Source organism: Muntiacus reevesi, chromosome 13, assembly GCF_963930625.1.
Source record: "Muntiacus reevesi chromosome 13, mMunRee1.1, whole genome shotgun sequence".
Lineage (NCBI taxonomy): Eukaryota > Metazoa > Chordata > Mammalia > Artiodactyla > Cervidae > Muntiacus > Muntiacus reevesi.
The window spans coordinates 15179152-15194640 of NC_089261.1; the positions used below are offsets into that span (position 1 = coordinate 15179152).

At 47.1% G+C, this 15489-nt stretch overlaps 1 protein-coding gene across 1 annotated transcript in view; it reads right to left on the reverse strand.

The window, feature by feature from the left end:
• Positions 1–12829: 12829 nt before the first annotated feature.
• Positions 12830–15489, reverse strand: part of SPRING1 (SREBF pathway regulator in golgi 1) — a 28387-nt gene continuing 25727 nt past the window's right edge. Inside the window, exon 6 of the mRNA XM_065904347.1 lies at positions 12830–12849. Coding sequence (XP_065760419.1) covers positions 12845–12849 — 5 coding nt within the window. The 3' untranslated portion in view covers positions 12830–12844. The remainder of the gene's footprint in view (positions 12850–15489) is intronic.

The window sequence follows — 15489 nt, forward strand, 5'->3', positions numbered from 1 at the left end:
TATGCTGATAGCCTCAAAAAAGCAAGACCCAAACATCTTCAGGTTGGCCCTGGCTACCAGTGACATCTCCTCTCCAGTCTTATTTCAATTCCAGCCCTACAGTCAAGGCTAATTTACTAACCGAATGACCCTGGGTGAGTCACTAAATCTCTCTGTGCCCTAGTTTCCTCCTGGTGAATGAGGATTGTAAACACTTGCCCGTCATGGGATTCAGTGGGCTAATACAGGAAGCACTTGGAAGAATTCGCAGCACTTGGTAAGCACTATCTAAATATTGGAATTTTAAAAATTACCATGAAGCAAAAGAGTGTGAGGTACAACAGTGTAGATAGCACTTGTTATAGCTTTTGTACTTACAGGGAAAATAGATATAACACGTGCAAAGCATGAGCCTGTATTTGCATAAATACAAGATAATGGTGACACTGGAGGAGAACAGAGAGGCTGGGGACAGCAGTGGGAGAGGGACTTTTCCCAGTAAAATCCTTTTGAATGTTGAACCATGTACATGTATTAGCTGGGCAGAAATGGACAAAAAAAAAAAAGGAAGTTATACATATGTACAGATCCTTATACATGAATAGAAAATTTCAGGAAAGCTATACAAGAAATTGGTAGCTGTTTACATCTGGGAAATGAGATGAATTGGAAGGCAACTTTTACTTTTGTTTCTCTTTTATACCACATTGCTGCATTTTTGAAATCTCACATGTGAGCTTTATGGGGAAGAACAAAAAAGGCATAGCCAAGACAAAAAAGATGAATAGAAAACGGCTCCCTTCCTATATCACTTATGAGACTCATCCTCCCTAGTGGTCTAGTTCTTTCAGCTGAGGGGCTAGTCAGCCCTGAGGATGGGCAAGAAGCTGGATGGGCAGGACTTGAATCTGACGGTGGTCAAAGTTCCAGGCACGGTCCAGCCCAGGTTATTTCTCCATCCATCTCCCATTGGCAATGGAATCAATATCCACTTAAAAACCTGTGCTGGCTTCCCACTGCCGACAGGAAAAAGTCCAAACTCCATAACACACCATGAAAAGTCCTTTGCAATCTGGCCCCCTACACCTCTCCAGCTCCATTTTCTACGTTCGAATCATACCAAGTAGAGGAGTGCTGGGGGACAGCATGTGGGGTGGGGTGAGAGGGACAGACAGGCCTGGGGAGAAATCTTAGTTCTCCACCTGGTTAGCCTTGACCTCAGCTGAGCAATGCAGTCTCCCCCAGCATCATCTGAAAAACAAGGATAATACCACCTACTCCTTGCAGGATACTGGAGGATAAAACAAGAAAACGGTTAGCATTGTTGTTGTGGTTAGTCGCTAAGTTGTGTCCCACTCTTTGTGACCCCATGGACCACAGCCTGCCAGGTTCCTCTGTCCAGGCAAATTCTCCAGGCAAGAATAATGGAGTGGGTTGCCATTCCTTCTCCAGGGGATCTTCCCGACCCAGGGAGTGAACCCATGTCTCCTGCATTGCAAGACGATTCTTTACCACTGAGCCACCTGGGAAGCCCTGTAGTTAGCATACTTTTTGGTATGTAATCAAATGATGCTATTTGATGACTTTTTCTGTTACCTTTTCTGGTCCTGGTAGAAGCTCATCCTTCTGTCTCCTGATCTCCTCCCTCATCTTCTGCCTGGCGAACTACTCATGAAACCTTTCCTGAGTCCCTTTCCAACTTCCCTTAGTATCACGGTGATACCTGCCGGTTCATAATATAATTATGTTATGTATCACTTAGTTCAGATTTGGGCAGAGTAGGTGCTCAGTAAATATTTTCTGAACCAATACATTTGATCACTTACCTTCAGTGAACTCCGGGCACCACCTTTACCACATTCATCGAGAAGGGGAGTAACTGAGAAAAGAAAAATAGGCTTCCAATGCAAGGAAGCAGACAAGGGCTGCAGTCAACTCCCCATGGTTGGCCTTTTGTCTCAAAGAAAGTTGCACAGACCTATGCCATGGATTTCTTAATGCTTTGCCATTTCTCACTTCCCAAGACTTCCCTTTAATGCTTACCTGTTTGCATACAATGTAACCCCTGGGCACCATAACCCTGACTTAACTTTCAAATGAAATGTTTTTGACAAATGGAGAAGCAACCCAACCATTCCACTTTCCAATTACAGATGCACTAGGGCCCCACACCTGAGAAATATCAGCCTCATTCTCTTCCTGTCTGTGACCCCGGAAAATGTCAGAACAGATGTTTCTAAATTGTGTACAAAAATAAACAAAGCCACAATGAAGGGCTCCCTGGCTGGCCCCCACATGACCAGCAGCCGGGCCTGGAGTGCGGTTCAACGGCTGTGGTGGAAACAGGTGAAAGGAAAGTAGTTCCACACGGCAACAATGCTTCGGTGGGTGGGGAGAGGAGGGTCCCAGTCCCTTGAGCTGGGGGGCAGGGGCTCACTGATGCCTGCCTGAGGAGGTGAAGGACAGGGGAGGCATGGGAGGCTTGGCAGGATTTGGATCTTCACATGACTCTGGGATCCGAATTATCAGTTTCCCTAGTGCCAGGCTGCAGACTTTCATATATATGATCTCATTTCATCCCCATGTCCCGTCTGGGAGATGGGCATTCCCATTCTGCAGATAAGGAAAACTCAGTCCAGAGAGGGAACTGTAATCAAAAGCACAGTCAGGATTCTACCCAGCACCATGGGTAGCCCTTGTTACCCTGCCCCAGCAACAGACTGGGGCAGGCCCCCACGCTCTGCAAGAAAGCAGCGCTCTGTCCTGTGGGTACCTGCGACCTTTAGCTTGTGGAAGCCAGTGACTCCCGATCTCTCCTCTACCCAGGTAGCCCTGGCTTTCCTTCAGGCAAAAGGAAAGCTGTTCCTAGAGAAACCACATCCTAGGGTAGGGGAAGAGGTGATACTGCCCCCCAGTGTTCGATGGACCACACGCACCTCCACATCTCAACGGCAGCTCTTTCCCTTTAAGACTGCCCTAGATATCCATTTTAATCAGATTTCAACTTAATAATAATGGAGAAGCACTCCTGTCATTCACCCTGTCGCTCATCCAGAATTGTGCGGGTGGCCCTGGCCCAGCAGTGATAATGCACATAAAGAGGTCACATGTGGAGGGGCCCAGGGAAGTCCTTAACCGCCCTGGGCATTTCGAGTTAGTGGAATTAGATTCCAGGGCTCTCTTTCCTTTAAAAGGCACATCCATCAACTTGAGTACATCAGGGGCTCTGATTCCAAGCACATCTTTGCTGAAACACAGGGTTCCAAGCAGGTAAACACTGCCCCTAACCCATCTTTAAAGACAGGGTGACTCACCCACAAAAGCCCCGCCAGGCAGGCATTCCATGTTTGCCTGGGGTGGGGGGTGGGGGAGGGTGGAGGAAGGAGAGTCCTCTGATGGGGAAAAACCAAGGTTTATGTATAATTGATGCAAGATGTCATTTTTTGGATCAGATGATAGATTTTCTGGTCTTTATCCTGTTAAAGAGACTTTCTATAAATTTCTCTTTATAGAGTAAGTGCTCAGTAATCAGAAAAGAATCCAATTCTAGATAAGCCCATGCTTTAAAACAGAATCTTAGGCAGCCCCTCTCCTCCAACAAGGGATGGATCCCAGTTTCAGAACACTCACACTGGCTCTACAAGTTCCTGGAAACTTCCCTGACCCTTGCTTGCCTCGGTTTCTCCTACTGTAAAATGGAGCCATGCTAGCTGCCATTTGTGAAGAGTTTCAAGGAGACTGAAGGGTGTTAAAGAAGGTTTCAAGTATCCTGGACTTGGAATTCTCATTACAAAAGCTTATTTCACCTTCAAAGCACTGTAGCATTAACTAGATCTGCCTAATTACACTGCAGAGAAATGCCTTGAGTTTATTTCACCTGAACGTGACAGAAATTGGGGTGGTCATCTGTCAAAAATGTTCCTGTGCCCAAGAGATAGATATATAAACTTTCAGTCTTATCTGATTATCAATGAAGGTTCTGTGTGGGATTTTTTTTTTTTTAAAGGTCTAAATACTGGGTGCATGATAAGAGAACTGTTCCTTTTTGCAATATGCCAGCTGTCAAGGATTTCTAGGCAAGATATTATTTTTGATAAATAGATATGGACAATAGATAATGTCTATATTAATCTCACTAAAACGTGGTCCTCTCTTGCAGCTCACCCAAGACAGGGACAACGGTGTGTAAAGAGGCAGATGCCAGACAAGAGACTTTTTTCTTGTGACAGTTTGAGCTCCCCTGCCACAATTAACTTTTTCTCCCCCTCCCTCTCCTCCTTCATCTCTTGCAATGTGGTTCAGTAAAAGGGGGTCTGTATTTTCCTCCTGCTGATGGAAGTTGATTAGCAGTCAGGTGGAGTGATGCTCAGGGGACAACACAGCGGATTAATTAAATCACTTCTACTGGCTAAGTGGTGACACTTTGATTTATAGCAGAGCTCACTCAACCAGACAGCAGCTTTTCTTGCATGCCGAAGGAGAGGAGGGCCACACTGGCCACTGGTTGGAGGCCGAGGGCTTGGCAAACTTTAAAGACAAGCATCCTAGTCATTAAAGCAGAGGCCCCCCGCTGAGCTCTTCTCTCCAGGGCAGGGGGGACCTGCAGGCTCAGGAGAGGAGCTGGAAAGAATGGAGCCACTGAGACAGGCCAGCAGTCTAACAAAAAGCCAGGGTATCTGTTTCAGAACATGAAGAGCTCCATCACACCCCTGCAGAAAGGCAGGCTTGAAACAGCTTAGCATGTTTTTCTCCAGGTTCGTCTCTACCGGAAGGGTTCATTAGCACTGCACCTTGGTTTGCTCTGAAGACACAGCCCTATGATGGTCCTGTCAAACTGATTCAAGGGTGTTTGTGACTATTTTCCATCATAGCACAGGGTCTTCTCAATGAGAAGCCCTCAGGCCAAAATGCACACAATAGCTGTGCTCCTGGTGGTATATTTTATGTTATAAGCTGGATACATGTTACGGCTAATCTTATTTCACTCTTTGCTTGGGCTGCTAGGAAGCTCAGAGCTGACCCTGCAGCCTAAACTATAGGCCCTCACAGATGCCCCTGTGTGTGAATGCCTTATGGGTTGCAACTCTCCCTTTACCCAGAACACTTTTGTTTATCTTAAAATGTTTGGGGTGAAAGCTGCCTCCAACTCCCTTAAGAACAAGATCATATAGGATAGTAGTCAAAACCTCTAGACTTTACTGATATTAAGCACACTCTAGTTTTCTGGTGACCTGTATTGAAGAAGTGTGCTTATTAAGACACAAATTCCTGGAACCTACTGCAGACTTTCTGAACCTTCTGAGTAGGTCAAGACAGGGCCCAGGAACCTCCTAAACAATCCTGGAATGTTTGAGAACTATAGTTTCATCTTTTTTAATTTTTATTTATTACTTATGTACTTGACTGCGCTGGGTCTTAGTTGAGCATGAGAACTCTTAGTTGTGGCAAGTGGGATCTAGATCCCTGAACAGGAATCAAACCCAAGCCCCCTGCATTGGAAGCTCAGAGTTGTGGCCACTGAACCACTAAGGCAGTGCCAAGAACTATAGTGCTAAGCCCCAAAACCAAATTTCAGCACCACCAATTAATAGTGGGTTACCTCAAGCAAGACCCTTCATTTCTCCAGGCTTCCTTTCATCAACTATAAAATGGCATTGGTGAGAATTAAATTAGATGTCTGTAGGTAGGCAAACACCTCACATGGTGGACTGGAAACCGTAATATTCAATAAATAGTGGGCAACCCAAGTGGCCATATGAATGGAAAATGGAGTATATACAAAAACGCAATATTAGTTGTTAAAAGTTCTGACACCTGCCACAACATGCGTGAATCTTGAGAACATTATGCTAAGTGAAAGAAATCAGATACTAAGGAATAAATATTGTATGATTCCACTCATACGAGATTCTTAGAGGAGTCAAAGCCATAGAGACAGGAAGTAGAAAGGTGTTGCCCAAGGCTGGGGAGTGGGGGTGGGATTAGGGTTTAACAGGTACAGTTTCAGTTTGGGAAAATGAAAGAGTTCAGGAGTTTGGGATGGAGGTGATGGCTGCAAAATGATGTGAATGTACTTCACGCCACTGAACTGTGCACTGAGAAATGGTTAAAACGGTAAACTCTATATTAGGTATATTTTATCACAATAAAAGAGAAGATAAACAATAGATATGGTTACCTCTCCCACCACCAACAAACCAAATTTATTTTGGACACCCTCCTCCCATTTCCCACCTTGCTCCCTGGATCCTCTACAATCAATTTAGCAACAAAGCATCTGGTTGAGGTGTGGGAGGAAGGAGAACAGATGAGGAATGGAAAAGAAATCACAGTATCTAGCCCCCTCATAGTTTTTTCTTTAACCCAGGGATCCCAAAAGTCCCCAAGATGCCACAGAACGCTTACCCCAACTGTGAAGGAAGCTGATGCGACATCAAATATTAAAGGGTATAGGAACCAGCATAGCTTTCCATATAAATGAATCTACTAACATATATGAAGATTGCTTTTAAAATTCAAACATAATTATTTTTTAAAAGGCATCCTGTGAGCACTGTCTCTCTCCCAACACTGACACTTCTGGGCCCCTGTCATGCTCCAGTGAGGAGCCCGTTGGCAGCCAGCCCAAAGCACTTTGTAACATGCCCTCCAGATCCTAAGTGAAAACTGATCAAAGAATTGGCACCGGCAAAGACAAGACTGAAATCAGCTCTCAAAGGGGTGGGGCTGGGCTATTGTCCCCCTTTGTGGGAACAGCTGCTTAACGGGGAATTGGAGCGGCGTGATTATAATATGCAGACGGGCCGCTCTGTTAACAGAAGCCGGCTTAAAGTATTCTGGGGGCCTCCACCTTGCGTTTTGGCAAAGGGCTCTGCGAGGATGCTGTGTCAAATCTTTTTTGAAAATGTCTCCTTGACACGGAGGGTGAGTGAGGGTGCCTGCGAATCTCATTACAGCCCCAGGCCTCCCCTCTAGAGTCCCCCTGCTCCCTTTTCTTGGCTGCTGCCATGTTGGGGGGAGGGGGGGGCGGTCATCCTGCCCCCAGCTTTAATCAGGACAGAGGCAGTGCGGGAAAGGAGAACTTTGGTTACCTGGGTGGAACTGGGAGCCCAGCTCCTGAACCCTGTGAGGGATCTGCAGATTCTCCCAGGTGGGGAGGGGAGGAAGACGGAGTGAGTTTCACCCAAGTTCTTCTGAATGATAACATGTCACGGAGAAATTCATCTTCATCGTGCTCGGCGCCATCTCTCAACACTGGGGACCTCAAGGAGCCCCATGGACACACGTGACCTCTGGTTTCACAGACCCGGAGTGGGGATGGGGGCGGGGGAAGCGATCCTTCGGGAGGGGAGGGGAGGGGAGGGGGGGGGGAGGGGGGGGAAGCGATCCTTGGGGAGGGGAGGGGTGGGGAGGGGAGGGAAGCAAGCCCTGAGACCTTAGGCTCTTCCCTGTTCCTTATCTGACATAATCCTCCCCATGCTGACATCCCCTTCAGGAGAGGAGGAGACTGTGCATTAGGAAGGTTAAAGCTATGTTACCGAGGTCCCCTAGGAGAAAGTGCCGGGGCTACCACACAGCTCCCAGTCGGTTTCCCTCCAAGGCCTTTTGTCTGCAGGTTGGTTTTGTTTGTAATTGCACCCCGCCCTAAGGAAATGGATGCATTTCTTTTTCTAGGGGGAAAGGTTGGCTGCTACCAAAATCCTGCCTGCCCCAGTTCGGAAGACTCTCACCGCCTCCTCTGCCTGTTGGCAGCTAAAAGGCCCCCTGGCCTCCATCTCTGCAGAGACGGAGGAGGAGATGTGGAGGGAGAGGGGGGAGCCGGGAAGAGTTCTTAAATGAATATATGCATGTGTCTCTCCTGCTAATCACTGGAATGCATTTTCAGGAGAGGTAAGCACAGGGATTAGCTGCAGGACTCCCATTAATGTTAACTTTATTTCAGTAATGAGGTGCCAAGGCATGGAACAATCACGGTGGCTAACACGGCGTAATCACAGTGATGAGATACGCATGCTGGGAAGAGGGGAGAGGGGGCGAGAGTCAGGAGCGGGGAAGTCGTTCGCTGGTGGGGACGATGACACTGCAGAGGCAGCAGGAGCCACACTCGAGAGGCGAAGGGAGGAGGCAGGTGAACCCTGTGTCTATGGGCTGAGCTGGATAAAGGAAGGCCCTGGCAGGTGGGAAATAATAGCAGCTCCCCAGTGAGGTCTTAAGTAGGCCAGGCCAGGTGAGGAGCCCTGCTCTTTTCATGGCATCCTCAAGAGGAAATGGATACCTGGGTATTAATACCCCCATTGTAGAGATTGGCAAACCAAATTTTTAAAAAGTGAAGATATGTGCCAAAGCCATGCAGTCAGTGGAAGAGTCTCAGTTTGAAGTCGTATTTCTCCTAATTAGCTACAGTTGACAGTATGCCCCCATAGCTATGAATATAAGGTGGGAGAAATAACCTGCAAACACCAGACGCTAAAAGAACAGTACCAGAAGGAGGAAGACGTGGCTTTGCACACGGGCCCCCTGCCTCCATGACACTGGTTTGCAGCTGTATTTGTAGGGCTCACCACGCCCGACCACAGCCGTCACCTGGAAATCTCAGTGATGCTGAGAGAGGTGATGGAGAAAAGAATTGCCCTCATTAGCCAAGTTCCAAGTACCACCTGCAGCCAGGAAAGAAATCCTCAAGACACCCATGAACAGAAGCTGGAATATGGGCTGGCTCTCCAGACCACACAAATCCTTCGGTTTGAGAATGTCTGCCAGCCAGAGACACTCTCAACAGAGCCTGGTGAGACTATCCAAGGGTGGTCTGCAGACTCATCTGGGCACCTGTGAAAAATGCCACTTATCCCCGGAAGTGCTTATTCCGCTGGTGGAGGGGCTCTGGAGCCGCCCTTCCGCCAGACCACTGGTTTAGGTTTCTCGAGCTTTCCCTATGCTTTAAAGAGCTTGCAGGTGGCCAAAGCACAGCATTTCGATGTCCACGATCAGTTAAGGCATACTCTGTAGGCCAGTCCTGCCCTAATCCTTGACTCCATCCCCTCACAGGTTACTTAGAAGCATGAAGTTTGTAGCATTCAACACAATTACAGAGCACCTACCATGTCCAAAGCTCCATTCTATGCCCTTGGAATATAGCAGGGGACAAATCTAAGTCCTTGCTTTTCTAAAGCTTGCATTCCACTGAAGAAGACAAACAGATTGGACAGCCTGTCGGAGAGAGCCATGAAGAAAAATAAAACACCTGCAGGAAAGCGGTGATTCTCAACCAGGGCAACCCTGCCTCTCCAGGGACAGTGGGCCATGTCTGGAGTTATTGTTGGGCATCACAGTTGGGTGTGGGGGGTGCCACTGTCATCAGTTGGAGAGGGGTGAGGGACGCTGCCCAATGTCTTACAATGCCCACGGCAGCTCCCACTATAGAAATCATCTGGCCCCAAACGGCAATAGTGCTGAGGCTGAGGACCCTGGCCCAGAGAACACAGATGTCTGGTCTTCAGGGTAGGGATGAGGGAAGGCCTCTGGAGAGGGGCATTCAACCAGAGATCCAGGGAAGGACGTCTGTGGGCAGAGGGGAGGCACCCACAGAGCATATCGCCTGGTGGGGCTGGTGATTTCAAGGGTACGTGCCAGGGAGCCTGGGACTTCCCGGCAGGATGGTGAAATGCTCTCTCTTTCCTTTCCCGAGGGTCCCTCTGTCTGTACGGAGCAAAGGGGAGTGGGAGAACCAGCTGGGAGGCTGCTCGCCTCTTCTGGACCAGAAATGTAGGGGCTTGAATGAGAGCAGGCGAGGCAGGGTGGCAGGAAGTGGTCTGCTGCAGAACATGCCGTTGAGGTAGAACCTTTGGGACCCGCTCATGGATTAGAGGAGGGTGCAGCACAGAGGACTCAAGAGTGATGCTAGGAGCCCCCTCTCCACTAGGTCGCTGGTACAAGTGCGCCCCTGGACAACATGACTCCCTGCCCCATCCCTCCCCTTAACCCAGTGGTTCTCGGGAACACGAGGCCATGTCTGGGACATCATGGGACACTGGGACACACTGGGGCATTGGGCCGTGTCTGGGACATCGTGGGACATCGGGCCGTGTCTGGGACACTGTCGCCACTGGGAAGGAGGGTGCTACCACTACCTAGCGGGTAGAGGCCAGTGATGCCGCTCAACGCCCTACAGTGCACAGAGCAGTCCCCACCTCAAAGACTCATCTGGCTCCAGACGCCAACGGTGGTGAGGCTAAGGAATTCCTCCCCGCCCCTGGGCTGGACGCCTCCTCTCACGCGGCGCCCGGCCCTGCCAATTGAGCGGGACTTTGTCAGAGCCTGGAGATGCCAAATCAATGCCTGTCGGTGGCTAAGGTCCACATTAACTACATCTCACTTGCTTCTGACGGTGACACAGATCAGATGCTGCTGCCGTCGCCACTGCCACCACACGAAACGAGACTGCTGGAGAGCAAATTCATTACCCAGCTGTTAAGAGCGACAGAGCATACACGCGTCTCTCTCAGGCCGCGGACCTGGGAGCCTGCCCTGCTGCATGATTGAGTGGCTGCCCGCCTCCTCCTCTCTGTGACCTTGACGCGCCGGGGCAGGGCCTCCAACACACAAGCTAAAACTCTGAAAGGCAACACAGGCGAGCGACAAATGGATGGGTTATTGTGTTTCATGTCTCCTTTGCCACCAGACTTTCACTGGAAAAACAACAACAACAAACCTCCATTTTGGGGGCTTAATATCCCAGCTGCTAGGACTCAGATTCAGCAGAAGGAAGAAAGTGTGACATCAATGTAGAGATCTGTTTGTATTCGGTTGCGTTTGCTTAAAAACCGGTTTGGGGTCCGCAGGTTATTCTTGCTGGCTGGGACCTCGAGCAACAAGCGCTCACACTTCCAGGTGGTATCTTTAAGGAAAGCTAATTAGAATTCTTGGCACTTGGAGCATGAAACATTTTACAATTTTCTTCAAAGCAATTTGCCAACATTAGCTAATTAAAACACCCAGCCTTCCGTTGAGGGACAATGGGAAAAAAGTAGAATCTTCATTTCTCAGCATCTGCCGGAGGGTAAAAGTTCCAAATTCCTGTTGCTTCCACTTGGTGCAGGGTTTTCTCTAAAGGTGGCCTTTTGTGGTTGTTAGCGACCTTCTTGTGATCACTGAATAGACTCCGGCTTTTCTAGCACTTTGTCTCTAAAATAAGGGACAACACTAAGAAGGGAGGGGGGTTGAGCAATTAAGATTGGCCTGCTAAACCAGAGGTCAGTACATTATAGCCTGCAGGCTGGATCCGGCTTTTTTTTTCCCACCCCACCAATTGTCCCTTCACATCTGCCTTGACCATGATCTTCTACCTGGGAGGGTCACACTGCCCTCGGCCCTGACTGGGTTTATCTCCTGCACCCATCTCCAGGTGTCCGTGTCACCAAAGGGGCTTCTGAGATTCAGCACTCAGGCGGAAGCAAGAACCAGCATACATTCATGGGGAGAAAGGCTTCTTCATACAGGATAGAGCTCAGCTGGGACACGTTTGGGCAGAAGGGCGGAGGGCCCAGGAATGAGCACAGATGGTCTTCATTTGCAGTCACTTCTTGCCTAACGCCTTCACCTCACATCCAGATGCAGGGCTGAGTCTGACCCCCACTTGCTGGCCTCCTTCAGGGTGAGTTCAGGACTCACTCCCCCGTGTTGGGCACCACCCCACTGAGGCTTCGGGTTCAAAGAAGAGCACAGGATGGGGCTCACCAGGGCCCCGGGCTGCCTAGAATTGTTGGGAGGGGTCAGGGGTCACCAATGGAATTAATTTCCTCTGGTCCCGAGGTGTCTGATCGAAGGACACATGTGACTTGTTGGCTTAGGGACGGCAGAGACATTCGAGACACCCCCTTCCATTTCTCCCCCAGCCTCACTGCTTATCTGCCTTTATCCCAAGCATTGTTTGTGTTGAGTAGCTTGAAGGGTCCTTATTCATCCAAGACAAAACTGCTTTACGAGGGTACAGGAAAAGCTGCTCTTGGCCACACTCCCAACGTACCCCTTATAACAAGGCCCCTCTGTCAATCGACCCCTTGATGAAGGAGCTGGTGGAGGCAGAGATGGGGGTGACCGGCAGACAGGACACTGCCTACAGATGCCGCACAGGCCTTTCAGGATCGGAGGACAATGCAGGTGTGCCCACTGGCTCACAAGCCGCCACGCGCAGGACGGGGGTCTTGCAGGACAGACCAGAGTGGGCTCGGCTCAAGCAGACCACTAACTTAGGGTATCGAAACAAAGACACCACAGACTCCTGCAGTGGCCAGGCTTTTAGCTTAGTCCAAACCCCTCATTTCACATTTTGGATCCACTTGACTGCGTTAACCCTAACCCACTAGATGCTTCTGGGAGGCAAAGGGGGCTTCAGAGTCTGTTCGCTAGCCTGAAGTCACAAATTCATGGCAATTCAGGGTTGAAAGACAGGGATGAGTATTTGCTGAGCGTGGCTATGTGTAAGAAACTTTACACACATCATCTATTTAATCCAAAAAGAGCCTGTGAGGAGGATACTGTCATACTTGTCTTACAAATAAGGAAACAAGCTCCAGAGCAGCTAAGTACTGCGATAAAATGATGCTTCTTGTCCAGGTCAGAACTGGGGTTTAAGCTGGGGTCCTTCTGGCTGAGCCCAGCGCTCCACTTCCTCCATGGGGTCCCAAGCCCAACACCCTTTCCCAATACACACACCAGCTCTTTGCAAAGCTCATTGTACACACTTTAAAAACAGCTTTATTGGGATATAGTATAAAATGCACACCCATTTCAAATGTATTTTTAGTATATTTCTTGGTATATTCAGAGTTGTGCAGCCATCTCTACCATCAACTTCAGATCATTTTCATCACCCTGAAAGAAATCCCACATCCATTAGCAGCCACCCTTAATTCCCCCCATATAATAATCTGCTTCCAGTCTCTATAAATTCGCTTATTCCAGACATTCCATATAAGTGGAATTATATAACACATGGCTTTTGGGGACTGGCTTCTCTCACTAAGCATCACATTTTCAACAGTCACCATGCTGTAGCTTGTGTCAATACCTCACTCCTTTTTGTGGCTGACTCATATTCCACTGTGTGGATGGTCCACATTTTTACCTGTTCATCTGTTGATGGGCATTTCGATTGTTTCTACTTTTTGGTTGCTGTGACTAACACTGGCATGAATATTTGTGTAGGTGTTTTTCTGCATAGTCTTTTAATAATCACATTTTTACTTATTTTATTAAAGACTGAAAGTTATAAACACCTGTTCTCTCATTGAACAACAGTGCAAATATTCGTTGAAATGACTGAGGCATTTATGATAGGAGAAGCAGTTGGGTGTGGTGAAGAGAAAGCAGGTTGGGAGTCAGGATACAGAATTTCTTTTTTTTGGTCTTCAATAAAGATTTATTAAAATAGAGTATAAGGCATTATATTGGATACTAAAGATTGCACATCCCAATTGTTCCATAATTTATTTAAAAAAAAAAATGTGTTGCCCATTCTGTCCTAGAAAACAAAGATAAGTCACTTACCTTCCTAGGGCCTCACTCTTATCAGCAAAGTGGGAACAATACATAGACCTGGGTATGCCTGGGAGGGCTGGGCAAAGCAGGCAAAATGATACACCTGAGAGAGTCCTAGCCTATCGAGGACTCAATAAACATAATAATTTGACCCAGATGACAGGAGAAATGACTTGCATTCATTTGCCTTTCCACACTGAAGGTAAAGAACTGCTTCCTACTCGATAGTAGAAATGTGTAACGAACTAGCAATTGCCTGTAGAACGAGAAACACACAAGCTTCCCTGCCTTATAGAAAACAGGTTCACTTTTTGTAAGTGGTTGAAGTTTTAAACATTATTTCAAAAGGTGAAAAGACTTTAAAGCAACAGGAAGAGGTCAGAAGGAAAAGAATTAATTGGTACCTGACAATCTGCCATAGAGAAAGGGAAAAATAAAAAGACCTTCGGTAAAACCTTGAAATTTCTGGCATTGCACTTCCCGTCTTTGCCAGAAGATGGCAACGTGGCCCCACAAGGTTGCAACACGGCAACGCGGGCGATCGAAGGGCAGGGACTTAGAGGGCAGCCAAGTTGCGCTGTATGGAGACTTTCGCTCCTTGTCAGTTGCATTGCAGAGGTCTGGGCACCACTCGGCACATCCACAGGGGAGGAAAAAGGACATGTGGAACAATGATGTGTTACAAAGGCTACAGGAATCTAATGCAACTTGTAAACGACTTGAGGTATAATTCCCAATGTCACCAGAATAAAGATACTGGGGGTGAGGGTGGGCGCGAAGACATTAAAACAAAGACCATTATGCAATTAGTATCAAACAATTATCTTTTTATGCTACATCTATTCCAAGGAATATTATCATTCATTAAGAATCAATTAGTATCACAATATGATACCAAAACCACAAGCAACCAAAGAAAAATTAAATTGAACTTCATCAAAACTAAAATTTTTATGCTTTAAAGGACACCATCAAGAAAGTGAAATGACAATCCATAGAATAGGAGAAAATGTTTGCAAATCATGTATCTGACAAGGGACTTGTATCCAAAATACATAAAGAAGTCTAACAATTTATAAAGACAACCCAATTTTAAAATGGGCAAAGAATTAAGATAGACACATCCCTAAAGATGTCCATGTGGCCACTAAGTACATGAAGAGATGTTCGGCATCATGAGCCATCAGGGATACACTAGTTCAAAACCCCCAACGAGATACCACTTCATCATCATTAGGATGGCTACAATAACAAAGACAAGTGTTGGCAAGGGTTTGAAGGAATCGGAATCCTTGTACACTGCTGGGTGGGAATGTGAAGTGGTACAACTAACTGCTTTGGAAAACAGTCTGGCAGTTCCTCAAAAGATGAAACCCATATCATATAACCCAGTAATGCCACTTCTAGGTATATACCTAGAAGGGAACAGAAATCAGATGCCCACCTAAAACTGGTACACAAATGCTCAGAGCAACATTATTCACAATAACCAAAAATGCCCATCATCTGATGAATGGATAAGCAAAAGGGGGTCTATCCATATTGTGGAATATTTAGCCATAAGAAGGAATGAAGTACTGACACATGCTACAACATGAGTGAACTTTGAAAACATGCTAAAAGAGGTTAGTAACAAGAAACTACATGCTGTACAATTCTATTGATGTGAACTATTCAGAATAGGTCAATCAGTAGAGACAGAAGGTAAATTGTTGCCACAGGCTGGCAGGAAGGAAGAATGAGGAAAGACTGCCAATAGGTACGGGGTTTCTTTTGGAGGATGAAAATATTCTGGAATTAGTGGTAGTGGCTGCACAACTTTGTGAACAGGAAAAAATACTCTATACTTTTAAAAGATGAATGTATTGTATATGAACAATTCAACTAGAAAAATAAAATTTTAAAAAAGAACAAAGCACTGATACATGCTATAATTGGACAAGTCATGAAAACATGATATATGAAAGGAGCCAG